Genomic DNA, 18283 nt, shown 5'->3' on the forward strand with positions numbered 1-18283 from the left:
ATCTACACAAGCCAGTTGTCACCTGGCCACTTGCGCTAATGCAATTTTGGCATACTGTAAAGCCATTTCTGAAATATATATCCTTTATAATATGTAAAGTAATGAAATGGGCTTTTGGTGAATCGCCGTAACCTATGGCGATGGTCACAGATGCATTCGCATGACGCTAATAGTATTATCGCCACATGTACTAAAGTGTGAGTTTATCTAAAATGGCGCTTAGGCGGCCATTTCGCAAAATGGCGTCTTGCGGCAAGTCGCAAGATGGTGTCGCTGCGATTCAATTTTAAACTGATCTTGTCTCAGCCAAAAATCCAGTTTTGACAGTGCACCTTTTAAATTGAATACGGGGATAAGCGGGCATGCGCCCGATACTTTATCCCCACTCAAACCTCCGATGTGGAGCGAAAAGTCCAACACAGACTTTTCGCTCCCATATTGAATATGCCCCTTAGTTTACAAAAACATTATTTCTGACAGACTGTAATGCATTGTTTTCTATTAATTAGTTTGTATATTGAATAATGATCCTATTATACATCTGGTAAAAATTAGCACATTTAATGTAGCTCACTTCATTAATTAATTCTACTTTAATTAATTAATGTATATCCCAATGTTGTATGTTGGTTGATTTATTGAACTAATTGAGTATAAAATGGAAAATCATATTTTTGAAGTGACTTCCTTGCTAACAAAAGTGCTCAGTGCAAATACACGCACACCTGCCGCGTTTTTCACAAAATAAGAGTTGTAAGAACAGCAATGATCAGGATTTCAGTATGTAGGATGGTACAGTATGTTTTACATATATCATTTCTAAATGGTTTCCCCTCATCTTTCTGCAATAATAACTTACTATGCTCTCAAAAGTCCAGGAATGATGATGTTTTGCCTCTTTCTGAGTCCTGTTTTTTGGAGGGAAAAATCCGAACTCGGCGTGCAAACTCGAACCTATCCAAGCCTGCACATCCCTACTATTTACTAATGTTTTTTTGTGTATATGACACTTTATTACATTATATTTTGTATGAACAGAGTATTGGGACTTTCACAATTACTATTTACGTGGCCAAGGCCGCATCTCAACATTATCGATACTATAGACACATCGTATGCACATTTCTACACCTAGTGCCTAATTACTACTGGTTTTGAGTCGCACTTTGAGACAGAAGATTTTTTTTGTAAATTAATTTTTATATGTACATACAGAGCTCAAGACACATTTAACTTTAAGAGAGGTGATAAATCTTCCTGTGTAATGTGATGCCGCTTGTTGTGTTATCTGGAATAAAGAGTGTTGTCATGTGAGCAAAACCTTTGTTGTGTTTTTCTTTTTGGTAAACTAGTTTTCAGGGTGTACAGTATATAAAGGTTTGGAGTGAATATTTAATGCAGGAAAGAGGTGAATTCCTAAGTACTGTATATGTACAGCATGAGAGAAGTCTCGCAGGCATATACGTGAAAAGACCAGAGATAAAATGAAATAAGCTTTTGCACAGAATGGAAGATACATTTGGGGAAGTATTTACATATAAGCGGCTGAGTAGTGTTCCGTGCTTTGCAAGTTAAGATGGTCTGATGCTATGGTATAGTACAGTAGCGCCTTTAAAGGACTTGATGTACTACAAAGCAATCAAGGCACAGAGCACTCACTTGGCAACACTTATAAACCATTAAAAAAACACATTGTTGAATATATATCATATACATACTGTGTACACAATACACGTAATCTCTACTGAATATTGGGTTTTGAACAGGTGCCAAGCAGGTTTAACATTTATTTTTAATGCCGAGCACCCAGCTCTTGCCACAGGGGCATCAAAAGGAAATGGAAAATGGAATGCATGTTCCTAAATGGAAACATTTCCTATGTATGTTGAATTGTTCATTAAAGCTTATTATTATAAGACAAGAACAATGACATGAATCTATGCCTAGAGGGTGCACTAAGGATTTATCTTGCCACTGAAAAGTTAACCTGAAAGAATAGCAGGAGAGAAGCAAATGTACCAATAACCATATAAATGGCAAAATAAATTAGAAAAACTCATCACCTACAAATATTGGGTGCACGTTAATGGAAAACAGCCACATTTGCTACGACTTTGCGTGCAGGGAACTAAAGGTGCATATTTTCTGGTATATAGAGTTCTTTGCTTCTGTGTGTCTGCAGCACCGCTATCTGCACGCTTGGGACGATATATGTCATCATCGTCAATGTGCACTTGCACTAATCCTTGTGCAAAATAAATGTCTGAAAACTGGTGTATTCATGCGTCTAGACTAGAGATGTGCAGTTTGGTTCCCCAGAAATCCAAATCCACCCAAATCTCGTGAATCCGGGTAAATCTGAATCGTGGTTCTGATCTCCTGAGGAGATCCGGGTAAATCTGGGTCGCAGTTCTGATCTTTTTTGCGGTTCGGAATTCGGATTTTAAATCCAAATTTCGGGTTTTGGATTGCATAAGTTACATGATTTTAGCTGTTTTTAAAACTTTTTATCTATTTTTTTTTAAAATCCAGAATCCAAACCAAAACCAAAACACTTGAGGGTGGTTTTGCAAAGCCAAATACAGATCCAAAACCTTGAAGGAGATACATATCCAAAACCAAAACACATCCCTAGTCTAGACAACTGTGCATAGCCTGTAATTCTATTGACAAAGACTTGATGATAATGCCCCATTACAGCCCAGTTACACCCCATGACATTGGAGATGCAACTGAATAGATACAACTATGCACCACCTGTACTTATGTACAATTGGATGCAGGGTATGTCCAAGCCCATTATCCTGTGTCTTCATCTGGCATATTAATAATTAATTAAATAGTCTAATAAAATATAATATAACCTGAAACTCTGTATTCTGTTCCTCTTGCCTTCTTTCTTAGCCTAATGGACCCTGATGGTGACAATTCCTCTGCTATAGTTCATCCATGAAGATTGTTCCAGAGCACTCCACAGTATAGGATGGCTGAGGTCTTCCAGTTTCTCAAAAACTTCTACTGTATACCGTACTTATGAAATGTATTAATAGGGTTCTGCTCTGTCCTGTGTTCAGAACGTTTTGGTCAAATTGAACAAACAGAAATTGCATTATCAAAATACACCTTTGGTGACACCACCATTCCATACAATGGAGAAACGCGTAAGACAACTGCTAAATATTCAATTCAGTGAATGTCATTGTCGTCATCACTGCAAACAAAATAGCAAAACAGCTATGAATAACTAACTGTACAAAAGACTCGGTGTGAGTTATCCCTGTCTCATTTTTGTCTATGGGGCAATATAAACGTCATTGGTAAACATGGTCCTTGATTGCAGTTCCTGTGCACTGTATATATGTTAGTAAACTGCTACATCTGATATCATCATACAAGCGGTTCTATTCCACTGAATACTGGTAAACTGGGAATTACCGATAAATTAAAGCAGATTAGTTTTCTCTGTCCAATGGCACAAGAAGACTGCAATCTGTGTACTTAAATGATCTTCATCTTGGACACTGGTATAACTGTGTGAGGGACCTGTTCCTAGAATGTTTCAAGTGTTCTTGAAAGACATCAATAATATATTTAGGAATCTCTTTTACTTTTTACTTCCATACTGTAATATTCTGAGATATCTGACTATATACTTTTGTTATTAGTATTATTGATATACATATATATATATGTATTTTTTTGCTAGTGAAAAAATTTGTATGATCATGCTCGATACATCTAAGCATGTGCTTTGTATTTTATCAGTGTGCTATAAGATTTGGTTTATTGTGCTGCTTTTCTTTTAATTACATTCAATATTCCACCTTCCAATCCCTTGCTGTGTTATCCCGCTATAATGTCATGGCAAAATTAATATTTTGTTTAAAGCACCTGATTAAGTGATTGCAGACAGGGCCAGTTTTAGACCATGTGGTGCCCACTGTGATTCCCTTTGGCGCATGTCGAGGTATATAGTATACGGAATCGGTATGTAATACTGATTACATATCAGAATCGGATGAAATACCGAAGCCGGAAGGCCGGCAGATGAAGATCCTGACTGCGGTGATGCGCGACGTCATCACACGTGACTCTGGCCCAGATGTCGGCTCTTCCCTGCCACCGTGGCCCAAGACAGCTGAGCTAAGATGAGCACTGCAGCCGGGGAGCAGGAAGTAACCACCGCGCCTTGGGTGCAAACAATTGTAGCACAGAAATTAAAGGCATCAAGGTGCAGGCCAGCAGCACCACCTCTCCTTCTACAGAGACCCAACTTGGATGGCAGTCCCACCCATATTAGGGATGTGCGTTGACCCCCGTGTTTTGGTATTGGATATGTATCTCCTTCAGGGTTTTGGATCTGGATTTGGTTTTGCATACCACCCTCAAATGTTTTGGTTTTGGATCTGGATTTTTTATATAAAAAAAAGAGTAAAAAAGTTTTAAAAACAGCTAAAATCATGTAATTTATGCAATCCAAAACCCAAAATTCAGATTTAAAATCTGAATTCCGAACCGCAAGAAGATCAGAACCGCGACCCGAATTTACCCGGATCTCCTCAGGAGATTAGAACCGCAACTCGGATTTACCCGAATTCACGAAATTCGTGTGGGTTTGGATTTCTGGAGAACCAAACCACACATCTCTAATACATTTACATATACACACATACACACATCTGCTTATATAGATTAACAACCACTCTGCTTATATGCATTTCTGTATAGTGTATACTTGGAAGTAGCAGCAGCAACAACACAGCATGTTTATTTTGCATGATATCCTGTATATACATATATATATATATATATATATATATATACATACCGCCCAACTTCTAAAAAAGCGGGTGGGACAGCAAGACGGTGCCTGTTAAAAGGGACTGTCCCACTGAAATCGGGACAGTTAGGAGGTATGTATATATGTCTGCATGTGTGTATTTTTTTTTTGGAGTGGGGTTGAGGGGGGCCCCAGAGATATCAGTGTACTGGGCCCCAAGATTTCTGTTGCCGACCCTGCCCGCTAGCTTTACCCAGGGTCTAAGTTAGTCCAGTTTCTCAGTATCTGCCCTCCATCAAGCTCTTTCCTCCCTGCTGGGAGTGACACCAGCCCAGACCATCCTACATGTGCCACTGGCATGAAACACACCACTCCCACTGAGTCTCCCAAGTCACTTTCAATATTCAATATCAATGTCTCATTGACATTTCCTCTCCCTCTAGGACTGGAGTCCAGGCCCGTTCACTTAGACTGACTCAGTCACACACTCACCTCCGAATGAAGAACGCCAGACTTACCGCTCCTCTCTTTGCACTCCTCATGAATGTTTAGGCTAAATTCACCACTTTTGGTTGGCTAGATGACTGTGACTGTTTCCCCAGCCCCAGGGTAGTACAGCGCTGGTGGGCTGACTACAGCTGCACCCCCAAATCTAGGGACCCCAACATTTTGTCCTTTTGTGCTTTTCACCAATGACTAGACAAGACTATAGCTATTTATTCCCTTTGGCAGAGTTTAGTTCAGCGGTGCTCTCTGTGCAATGGGTCTGTATTCTTTCAGCGATTATTTTTAGCGGTGCTCTCTGTGCAATGGGTCTGTATTCTTTCAGCGATTATTTTTAATCCAAGTGAGGCATTTACTGCACTAAAATTGCAAAATTAAATTAACAGTCCAAAATTCCAATTATGATATATTAAATTTACAAGACACTTCTACTACGGACATTTTAATATTCTGCCAAAAGTAATTGTAGACATGAACTTTGACCAGTTCTAAACATAAATTCTACAAAATTGCCACTATCAATTTATATATTATATCTGACTGAAACTCTTATATTTAAAAAAAATTAAATGTTTTCTGAATTCCATCAGTATTTGATAAAAAGCATTATTTATGGACTAAACCTAATGCTTAGTGCATTTTTCTGATGGTACTTACTAGTGCACAGTACTTGCACCTTATTTTATTTGGTATACTTTTAATTGTGATAACTAGTTCCACAAACAGGAATAACCCAATAAAATAAGCACCTGAAGTATAGAGTGTAGAAACTGCTATAAATCTTGTAACTTTAGGTGAGTACCGGCACCTTTCTTCTGAGTACCGGCACCTTCCTTCTAAATACCGGCTCCTTCCTTCTGAGTACTGGCACCTTTCTTTTGAGTACCAGCACCTTCCTTCTGAGTACCAGCACCTTCCTTCTAAATACCGGCACCTTTCTTCTGAGTACCGGCACCTTCCTCCTGAGTACCGGCAGCTTCCTCCTGAGTACCGCTATCCTTTTTTTCATAGAAAAGCACTATATATATATATACTAACAGGACACATATGACACATTATATGAATAGAAACCTTAGTTCAATAATAGGACTATTACTTTAAAAGGATTAGGACCTGGGGTTGAGCAGCGCCATCTTTCTGGTGATATAGTGGAACATGGACAGAAAGAGAGACACAGCTCTGACACAGGTGTTGTGGGCCCTGGACATGTACAGGTAGAGGGGGAGCCACACAGGCAGCCACAGTAGTTGGTCCTGGGTGCAGGATGGGCAGCGCATCCAATGCACCCATGATAGATTTGCCATTGGTGATCACACACTCCTGCATTCAATTCTGATCATGCATTCTATCTGCAGATAACTACTTAGAAAAAGCAGGATCCATAATTGTCTCATTACTCATAGTAAACGTATGATAAAAAATAGGACAAGAAGAAGCAATTTTACAAAACAACTAATAGTGTTTAAATTGTTTATTTATTTACTGGCTGATGCGCCAAATGCAGAGAAGGTCTGTGTTTAATAGAATTCCTGGACACGTCTAAATGAACCGACCCTGGAGTGGGAGGATCCCCAGTCACTGTGTCTTCTGTACTCGCCGGGTCTCAGGTAGTATTGGCGTCCTCTGTAGCTGGGCTCTTCATAGAAGATCCAATGACCCTCCAGGACATTGCAGGAATATATACCAGGTTGTCTGAATTCTTCATGTACATGGGGACAATCTTCACTAAACTCCAACATTGCGCCAGTGAAGTCCTCTTTCTCATAGATTCTGATTCTAAATGTGCCGCGATGCTGAAAATGATAAGAATTAATTTTATTTTATTTTTTCTTATTTTGTCTCAGAATACTCTGTTGTTCTAAAAAAAACAAATGTTAAGAAAACTGTAAAATGTACAATTATAATTTGTTGTCCGTCCCCCAACCCTCATCCTCTTAATTAAGTCTGTAAAATGTTGTATTAAAGTAGTTTAAAGTGTTGGATTGTTTTTCCTTTCTATATAATCCTCTCTGCCGTACAAATAGCGGATGCTGAATATTACCAAGGTTGTCGCTTTCATTGTTCCCCATTCTAGTACATTACTGTATTCTCCAGCTATCATGCCCTGGATAATATTGATATTTATATTTTTAAGGTCCCTGAATAGGGTACTGCAGGGGGTCACTCACCCTCGCCCTCTGCTGCTCTGCAGGTTGAATTATGGGGGTTTTAATGGTAAACAAAATAATTTTCTGACGAATCCGAAATACTCAACTAAACAAAAATAATTCTAGGAAATTGCTCATTAATTAATTATTTATTAACAGTTATTTATGTAACGCACATATATTCTGCAGTGCTTTACAGATATTTGGTCCTTCCCCTGGATTTTACAAATCTATATTCTCTACCACATTTACTGTACTCACACAAACAAAGTACAGTTAATTTTTTTTTGTCAGAATCCAATTAACCTACCAGTATGTTTTTGGATTCAGTAGCGCATTACATAGGAGATAGAACCTACAACAAGATTACACTCATTAACATATATGCATGATTTCATAATTACAACTAGCAGATTACTTAATTATGTGGAGTGAACAAAAGTAGGGAGGGCCCTGCTGGCAAAAACTGACATTTTTGTGTGTACAGTACATTGGTGGTTATAAAAGAGAATAGGGGAGTTGGGATTGGGTAATGAAGGGACTGAAGAGCTAGCAGGAGGGATGGCAGTTTTGAATGAAGATATGTGGTTTAAGAGCATGTTTAAAAGCTAGGAAGCTGAGTACAAGTCTAATTGGCTGTAGGAGGGTATTCCAGAGGTTGGGAGCAGCACCAGAGAATTCCTGCAGACAATCAATCATTAGCAGAATGAAGTAAGCTGGAGAGAATGTGTGTGGAAATGATGCAGGGGGTGTAAGGAGGAAAGTAGGGGCTGAGGACTTTGTAGGTGAGTAAGAGGAGTTGGAACTTGATTCTGAGTAGCAAATGGAGACAGTAGTGTGACTAGAAAAGGGGACAGCAGAGTTGGAGAACCAAAAGAGGAACATGAGTAGGGCAGTGATACTACGGATAGAATGATGAGCATCGAGGAGTGAGTTCAGTAGGACAGTGAGGAGAAAGTGAAGAGAAAGTTTAAGTACTTTATTCAAGAGATGTTAAGGGCTTGAGTGAGAGTAGCTTCCAGAGGCAATATGGCCTAAACTTGGAAATACTATGGAAGAGGAAGCAGCAATATTGAACGATAGACTGAACATTGTGGTTCCACCATTTTTTAGTTTAAGATGTGTAACGTTAGCTTTGGTGTGCATGAGTGAAAGGGAGAGGGATGGGATAGGATGGCGTGGGGAAAGAGCATGGGGATTGAAGGCGGGGAGAGGTGAAAGAAGGACAACAGGGCGCATTATGTTTGGGCAGTGAAATTTTGGATGGATATAGATGAAGAGGAGGAAGAAATGTAGCCAAATATAATATAACGGAGAAGACATGCATGGCATGTGAGGGGTAGAAAACTGATGGAGTGTTAGAGCTAAAGCTACCGTTCTCCACATTCTGGTTGCATGTTGCCAAGCAACAGGGATTCTGCTCTCGGAACAGGTGCATGACGCCAATTCCATTTATACCCTGCCAGCGACTTACTCTAGGGAAAGCAATTTGTTTGCACCATACTTGATTAAATGATGGAGGCTTGGTGATAGTGTTGCTGTCCTACTTCTCTACCTCAGTAACTCCTCCTGTTGTGTTTTTCTGTTGCTGACTTTGTCTTCATTTTATTGACCTGGATTTCATTTTGTCTACTCCTGCTCTCTGCCTGCCCTGACCTTTGTGCCTATTTCTTGGATTCTCATTGCTGCTGTCTGGCGTGAACATTGTGTCTGTTTCTTGCACTACCATGCCTAATGTCAACCCTGAACATTGTGTCTGTTGTTGGACAGTCCTTGTCTGTGGCCTACCCTGACTATTGGCTAATAATCCCTTTTATTACCCTTTTCCACAGTCTCACCAAGTTAGCTGTTTACTCCTGCATATCCCTGTAATACTGTAGCTGGTGGCATAGAAGTCCCTACTATTGTGAGATGGTAAAACTGGGGTTCTCTGAGTAAGTGTGATTAGCTCTATGTGAATGGTGGCTTGCTCTAGGTGAATATTCTAGGCATTCATCTAGTATTAGCGGAAGCAATAACATTAGGAGTGTGTAATGAAACACAGAGGGAATGTAGATGGGATTAGACAATGACAAGAATTGCAGACTTAAGAGTATATTTCTAGAAACTGTGTGAATTTTGGTACAAAAAAACTAACAATGTTCTGTTTTTTTTCTTTTGAATACAAAGGTTAGCTAGGTCTTACAACAGAAATGGGAAAATAAAGAAGAGAGAAATGGAGAATAACTTCCTGTATACAACAGTGGGCTAAACAAATTAAATTGTATAGCCACTTGTCCTATATCTATTAGACACTGACCTGAGGAATTATGCGACAAGATCTTATGGAGTCATTGTGACTTGTCCAATGAGAGAAGTCGGGATACTCTCCCCTCCTCAAGAAGTACTGGTTCCCCCTGTAGTTGGGCTGCTCATACAGCATCCAGTTCCCATTCTCCACGCGGATGGAGTTGCAGCGATTGAGGAAGGAATTCAGTTCGGAACAGTCAGAGCTGCACTCGTAGGAGCGTCCCTGGAAATTCCGGTCCTCGTAGAAGATGATCTAGAATGGAGGCAGCAAGAGACATAAAGTAAATAATGCTGCAGGATTCCTACAGATTTAATGAGGTGGTACACTTGTTTCCATTCTCTTTGATGATAAAATGGATCATGGGTCATGTCTGCGATTAAAACCGCACAATTCAATTGAATTAATTTTCGTTTTCATTTGGCTAGTTTCTTTTTAGTCATGTACAACAACATTTCTTTTTCACTTTTTAAATGTTACATATCCAATTCTAGTAGTTGAGTTTTCGTCTATCTCCTCTTGTATTTCATTTACAGAAGCAATTCCTTCTCTTACTTTTTATTTATATCTTGTCCTTGTTTATATTTTGTTGATTGTTTGGTGGTATAGAATCTGTTTCACCTTATTAATGAAATATGAAAACTAATGATATTGAATATTGAATATTTTATACATTTTTAAAAATGTAGATCAACTAGTGGTATAAAAAATGTAAAAGTAATCTAGGTTTGTTCTTAATACAGATTATTTAAAAATAGCATTTCCAGTAATAAATCATTGTCCGAATTGAAGACATTTTGCACAAGATTATGTCTACATATATTAATATACAGTAATGCATATTGTCTTACATATCTAAAATATATTAATTCAGTTCTAACTTACCTTTCCCATGGTGGTTTATAGATGGGATTCTAAACAACAGTGCAACAAATTAGAAAATGAATTTTTCTTTATATACCGGTTGCTGAATTCATTCTGAACCTACAGAATTTGCATAACAATGTGCTGTATAGATCAATAAAGAAAGTGTATATCCTGCTGTTTCACTGCTGGACTTAGGCTTCTGCTGACACCGTTTTACTGCATTGAATGCACTGAGCCAGACAGCAAAGCTGATTTCCAATGGGAGATAACATAATATGTAGGAAGGAGAGAAAGGGAATGGAATTCCAACACTGGGTGATTTTGCATGCTTCAGCTGTTTTACGTTACAGGACACGTATGGCCAAAAGACAATATACACCCTCAGGTCATTGCTGCAGAGAGTGATGCATTCACTGGTGCAGATATATAAAAAAAAACATTGAGAACTGAAAAATAGGGGTTGATTATTTCGCAAGAACTTGTAATTTATTCTTACCTGACAGTCCCTGAATAGAAAGGAACAACTACAATGTGTTCCAGTTTTATTCAATTTATCTATTTACAAACATTATTTTTGCCTCAAGCAGAAAACTATATTTATAGATAATAGTTGGTGGTGGTGTCAATATCCTATATATTTTAACTTGGAAAAAAAATGATTGTGTTGTCCAAAATAGTTCTAACCATCAGATAACTTTTTATTAGCAAACTTGTACATTAGGTAGGGGAGGGGAACAGAAGGGGGAGGTGGAGGGAAGGGAGAAGAAGGGAAGGTAGGGTAGGGGAATGGGAGGAAAATGGGAGGGCAAGGGAGGGAAGGGATGTGAGGTGAGGAAAATGGGAGGGGAAGGGCTTAATAATGCTGAGTAATCTAATTTTTTGTGTGAAATCTGACTAAAATAAGGTTATTTAGGAAAAGAGTTAAAGGCCAACTCTATTTTAAAGTTTTAAATAAAGAAAAACTAAAAAGAGAGGAGGGAAGACATAACAAGCCTTGAAGAGAGATAATGCGGAAAGGTTCTAACTGTCATTTCAAAGACTGTGCCAGATACATGACAGAAGCTGAACCGACGATATTTTCCAGCAAAACCGGTCAGAAATTATCAGGTCCACAGGAGAGTCCGGGCAGTCAGAGGAGATCTATTCTGCACATGTGTGATTCCCTCTTCAAAAACATAGCGGGGCAGTGAAACCGCACCTTGTCAGCTGAAGCACAGTGGGCTGCGTTTGCATCCCACACGACAGTTAAGCGGTTAACTAACATAATTTATTAAGTAATATTAGCATTAAAGGAAAAAATGTTTACAGATCATTAATGATTCAATTATTTTAATCACAGTTAATAGTTCAAATATTTATAGTAAAGAGTAAATGAAATAGTTTTCATTGTATAAGTTAAATGTTTAGATATATAATTGTGCTATATGTGCGCATATAGCTGTATATATTGTGTATCCCGAAACAAGTTGTATTTGCATAGACTAGTAGGTATTGAGGTTAGGAACTCGAGTCAGAATAGGTACTGTAAGTTAATCAGAAGTGGTTTTCAAATTATCTAACTTGGGAGCCAGACAATAGATACAGCTGTTGTCAACAAGAGATTTACTTTGATCAAGTCATCTACAGTAGATTTGTTGACATTCAAAGAAATGAAAACTATTAGCATGGAGTCTTAACAATGATTCTATTAAGGTTAATTGGATTATTTCAAAAGGTTGTGTCACTTGGCATGGCCTAAATAAGATGGAAAAGGATATTCCTTTGGAGGAAATTATGCATGTAGGCCTAAATGTATAAAGCAAAGGGAATCCACCAGGTGGTCACTTGGAAGCATTCCATGATTCTGGTTTGACTTTGATTTCAACATACCGATAGAAAAGTCCTGATAGCTGGATAAAGATTAAGGGTATAAATATGACGGGATCAATCTGTGTTAAAGTTAGTAGGAGTAGTAGTAACAGCAGGAGCATGAGTTGAGTTCAAGATGGTGCTGGAGAGAGGAGAAGGAGAAGCCCGAGGGACATGGAGAGAGGAGAAGGAGAAGCCAGAGGGACATTTAGAAGGAGAAAGAGAAGCCAGAGGATCATAGAGAGAGGAGAAAGAGAAGCCAGAGGGACATAGAGAGAGGAGAAGGAGAAGCCAGAGGGACATAGAGAGAGGAGAAAGAAAAGCCAGAGGGACATGGAGAGAGGAGAAAGAGAAGCCAGAGGGACATATAGAGAGGAGAAAGAGAAGCCAGAGGGACATGAAGAGAGGAGAAAGAGAAGCTAGAGGGACATGGAGAGAGGAGAAAGAGAAGCTGGAGGGGCATGGAGAGAGGAGAAAGAAAAGCCAGAGGGACATGGAGAAGGAGAAAGAGAAGCCAGAGGGACATAGAGAGAGGAGAAAGAAAAGCCAGAGGGACATGGAGAGAGGAAAAAGAGAAGCCAGAGGGACATAGAGAGAGGAGAAAGAGAAGCCAGAGGGACACGGAGAGATGACAAGGAGAAGCCAGAGGGACATGGAGAGAGGAGAAAGAGAGAGGAGAAAGAGAAGCCAGCGGAACATGGAGAGAGGAGAAATAGAAGCCAGATGGACATAAAGAGAGGAGAAAGAGAAGCCAGAGGGACATGGAGAAGAAGAAAGAGAAGCCAGAGGGACATAGAGAGAGGAGAAATAGAAGCCAGAGGGACATAGAGAGAGGAGAAAGAGAAGCCAGAGGGACATGGAGAGAGGAGAAAGAAAAGCCAGAGGGACATGGAGAGAGGAGAAAGAGAAGCCAAAGGGACATGGAGAGAGGAGAAGGAGAAGCCAGAGGGACATGGAGAAGGAGAAAGAGAAGCCAGAGGGACATAGAGTAGAAAGAGAAGACAGAGGGACATTGAAAGAGGAGAAATAGAAGCCAGATGGACATAGAGAGAGGAGAAAGAGAAGCCAGAGGGACATGGAGAAGAAGAAAGAGAAGCCAGAGGGACATAGAGATAGGAGAAAGAGAAGCCAGAGGGACATGGAGAGAGGAGAAAGAGAAGCCAGGGGGACATAGAGAGAGAAGAAAGAAAAGCCAGAGGGACATGGAGAGAGGAGAAAGAGAAGCCAGAGGGACATAGAGAGAGGAGAAAGAGAAGCCAGAGGGACATGGAGAAGGTGGATCCTCAGAACTCAAAGAAAGTAGAAATGTATATTCCCTTATGGTCATTAACTATTGTAATTATATTCTTGCAAGATAAGGTGTAGTAATTGTTTAAGTCTGTACAATATCTGCTTGTGTATTTGTTATGTAATTAGATAAAGGAAACATTAATATAATTAGAATATTTATCTCTACTCTGCATTTTCTATTCTGTCGAGTTGAATTTCCTGTAACTCTGAACTCTGTTTGGAATCACTAGTTAAATGTGTCTGCTATATAAGGTATGTTATATCAATATACTGTATGATATATATTGGAGAGTAAATGGCAGGTTAGGTTGCTTTGGGAAACTACTCTACTTTATCTCTCTCCAAAGCTTGATACATCCTCCACATGGTGAGAAGTATAGTAGAAGAGGGGAGATCAGTTGGACTGTGATAGAAGAGAAGCAGTTGGTGAGGGACGTCAAACCTCCATTGTGTAAGATAAGCCAAGCAGAAGCATGTGACCAGACACTGTACCACCATTACAGCAAGTAGCTGAGTGGACAATATAGCAGAAGGGAAATATGAGGGCATCAGAGGCAAAGCAGAAAACAGGAGAGATGCTGGAATGAGAGAGAGAGAGAGAGAGAGAGAGAGAGAGAGAAGCAGGGTGTTGCAGCTTGGCTATCTGCTATTCTGAGACTCTATCAGTCCATCTACATCTGAGGGAAAACTGTTCCCGTGGATTCCCCCTTGGATTCTGGACATCATGGGGTATATTTAATAAAGTGCAGTTTTATAGAAGAGGAGGTATTGCCAATAGCAACCAATCATATTCTAGCTATTATCTTCTAGAAGGTGCTAGATAAATGATAAAAAAGTGAAGCTCCAGATGGTTTGGTTTTTGCATACAAATTAATTGCATTATCATTTATGATTTGGGATAACAGTAGATACTGAGTGGAAATGAGATTTGCATTTGCTTCTAATTTTATAATTATGTATTTTGTATGAATACATTAGAGAGGAGCATATTTGTAAATTTGCATTTTGGAAAATAAATACAGTAGTCTATGGAGCTAGAACAACAATTAATTCTTTCTTACGGTTTGATGTAGGTCTGATGACATTTGGAGGGAATATCATGGTATTTGGAGGGAGCATGATGGCACATGGAGAGGATCTGGTGGCAAGTAGAGGAGGACTGATGGCATGTGGGGGTCACATAGCATTCTATGGGTCTGATCACATGTGCAAGAGGTCTGGAGGCATGAGGAGAGGGTAAGAGGGCATATATGGGAGGTCTGATGGCATGTGGAAGAGGTTTGATGTCATGCAAGGCAATCTTGAACTTTAAGATGGACATACAGTCAGGTGCATAAATATTGGGACATTGACAGAATTCTCATATTTTGGCCTCTATTCACCACCACAATGGCTTTGAAATGAAACAAACAAGATGTGCTTTAACTGCAGACTTTCAGATTTAATTTGAGGGTAATTACATCCAAATCAGGTGAACGGTGTAGGAATTACAACGGTTTCTATATGTGCCTCCCACTTTTTAAGGGGCCAAAAGTAATGGTACAAACTAAACATTCCTAAATCTAACTTTCACTTTTTAATGCTTTGTTGCAAATCCTTTGCAAGCAATTACAGCCTGAAGTCTGGAATGCATAGACATCACCAGATGCTGGGTTTCATCCCTGGTGATGCTCTGCCAGGCCCCAAGAACCCTCTTACTTGTTCTTGGGGCATTTTCCCTTCAGTTTTGTCTTCATCAAGTGAAATGCATGCTCAATTGGATTCAGGTCAGGGAATTGACTTGGCCATTGCATAACATTCCACTTTTTTGCCTTAAAGAACCCTTTGGTTGCTTTTGCAGTATGCTTCGGGTCATTGTCCATCTGCACTGTGAAGCGCCGTCCAATGAGTTTTGAAGCATTTGACTGAATATGAGCATGTAATATTGCCCGAAACACTTCAGAATTCATTCTGCTGCTTTTGTCAGCAGTTACATCATCAATAAATACAAGGGAACTAGTTCCATTGGCAGCCATACATGCCCACACCATGACACTACCACCACCATGCTTCACTGATGAGGTGGTACGTTTTGGATCATGAGCAGTTCCTTTTCTTCTCTATACTCTTCTCTTCCCATCACTCTGGTACAAGTTGATCTTTGTCTCATCTGTCCATAGGATGTTGTTCCAGAACTGTAATGGCTTTTTTAGATGTTGTTTGGCAAACTCTAATCTGGTCTTCCTATTTTTGTGGCTCATCAATGGTTTACATCTTGTGGTGGACCCTCTATATTCACTCTTTTGAAGTCTTCTCTTGATTGTTGACTTTGACACATATACACCTACCACCTGGAGAGTGTTCTTGATTTGGCCAACTGTTGTGAAGGGTTTTTTCTTCACCAGGGAAATCATTCTTCTGTCATCCACCACAGTTGTTTTCCATGGTCTTCCGGGTCATTTGGTGTTGCTGAGCTGTCCGGTGCGTTCTTTCTTTTTAAGAATGTTCCAAACAGTTGATTTGGCCACACCTAATGTTTTTGATATCTCTCTGATGGGTTTGTTTTGATTTTTTAGCCTAATGACGGCTTGCTTCACTGAAAGTGACATCTCTTTGGATCTCATATTGAGAGTCGACAGCAACTGATTCCAAATGCAAATGTCACACCTAGAATCAACTCCAGACCTTTTACCTGCTTAATTGATAATGAAATAACGAGAGAATAGCCCACACCTGTCCATGGAATAGCTTTTGAGTTGATAGTCCCATTACTTTTGGCCCCTTAAAAAGTGGGAGGCACATATAGAAACTGTTGTAAATCCTACACCGTTCACCTGATTTGGATGTAATTACCCTCAAATTAAATCTGAAAGTCTGTAGTTAAAGCACATCTTGTTTGTTTCATTTCAAAACCATTGTGGTGGTGAATAGAGGCCAAAATATGAGAATTCTGTCAATGTCCCAAAATTTATGCACCTGACTGTATAAATGCCTTTTGGGGAAATTTGATGGCATGTAAAGGTAAAAGGGGAGGTTTAATGATAAGCAAGTGGCATATAGGAGGTTTGATGTCATGTAAGGGGGGAGGTCTACTAGCATGTAAGAGGCATGTGGGGTTGTTTGATGGCTTGTGAGCAGCATATAGGCAGGACTGATGTTATTTAAGAAGAATGTGAGGATTTCCGATGGGCATGTGGGGAGGTCTGATGGGATGTGAGGGGGTATGTGGGGATTTCTGCGGTGCTTAATAAAAATGTGCAACTTTTTTTATCTCCCCAGTTGATCAATTTTCTCCTAATGATTGTGATTGTGGTAGCAGCATGAGCGAACATAATGAGTCCATTAAACATTATTTGGACACTAGACACAGCTACAGCTGTGCCAATGATTTGTGTGAACAGATTGAAAAGCCTAGAGTTCTGGTTGCATATGTGGAGGGGTGGGGAGGTCTGTGTCAGATGGTGAGAGGACTGATGGCATTCGAGGGAGTTTACTCTACCTTATACCCTTTAAGAACAAAATGTTTTCTGCAGGTGTAAGCATGGGAGGAAGGGGTGTTAAAGAAAGCCTAGCTTCAATGCTGGGCAGGGGATACAACACTTTAAAAACTGAGCCCCCTTACATAGGTCATAACTTATAGCCACTAGATAAGGAGGTATCACACTTTCTCACAAGCTTTTACTCCACAAAAAATATCATATAGGACACATTACAAAATTTCATTGCATCTCAAGGTGTCTGAATTACACTTTGATGCTATAAAAAATAAATTAGGGAATGTTTCTCACATCAAGCAGATCGTAACATTTGTGCAAACCAATCTAAATTGTGCTGCCATCATTTTTCTAATCTAGGATATACATTTAATAAATTCTAAATATGACCTACTAGACACGAAGTGTGGAGAGAAGTACTTGATTTTATTAAAGAGGTAACTGGATTTAATCTTTCTTCTGCCCGATGGATTGTGTTTCTTCACATCTGCTCTTCCTATATTCCTTTCCACGATACTGAGACACCTATTAGCAGCAACTGCTGTCATTACACAAGGCCATGAAAGCACGTGAGTCAGAGCCGCAATCCTAAAATCAGATGTATGGGAAATTGTAGGTGCTACTAATAGCCCATCATCTGTGCATTGAAGTATAAGCAATTAGAAGCTACTTTAAATACCTAGAATCCAGGTAATGTAGGTCTCTGAAAGTCAGTAATGTCCACTAGTCAGAAATGCATGTTTTCTAGTCTGTCCATTAGCCACTATGAAATATTGTTTGTGCTGTCACTAATAACCAAAATGAATAAAATCTGCAATGCCTACTACCAAAGACTAGACTCTGTAATGCTCACTAGCCTCCAGTGAATGGGCTCTGTAATGCTCACTAGCCACCAAAGAATAGACTCTGTAATGTTCACTAGCCACCAGTGAATGGACTCTGTAATGCTCACTAGTCACCAGAGAATAGACTCTGTATTGCTCACTAGTCACCAAAGAATGGATTCTGTAATGCTCACTAGCCACCAGAGAATAGACTCTGTAATGCTAATTAGTCAGCAAAGAATGGACTCTGTAATGCTCACTAG

General features: G+C 39.6%; 1 protein-coding gene across 1 annotated transcript; it reads right to left on the bottom strand.

Moving 5' to 3' along the window:
• Nucleotides 1-6740: 6740 nt before the first annotated feature.
• On the bottom strand, nt 6741-10691 carry LOC148501753 (gamma-crystallin-3-like). Its single transcript, XM_088450005.1, has 3 exons — nt 10604-10691; nt 9731-9973; nt 6741-7077 (listed from the first exon to the last, which is right to left on the bottom strand). The coding sequence occupies exons 1-3, from the start codon at nt 10610-10612 to the stop codon at nt 6802-6804; spliced, it is 528 nt and encodes a 175-aa protein (XP_088306131.1). The 5' UTR covers nt 10613-10691; the 3' UTR covers nt 6741-6801.
• Nucleotides 10692-18283: the final 7592 nt, after the last annotated feature.

Source organism: Taudactylus pleione, unplaced genomic scaffold (genome assembly GCF_031769625.1).
Source record: "Taudactylus pleione unplaced genomic scaffold, aTauple2 ptg000503l, whole genome shotgun sequence".
NCBI lineage: Eukaryota > Metazoa > Chordata > Amphibia > Anura > Myobatrachidae > Taudactylus > Taudactylus pleione.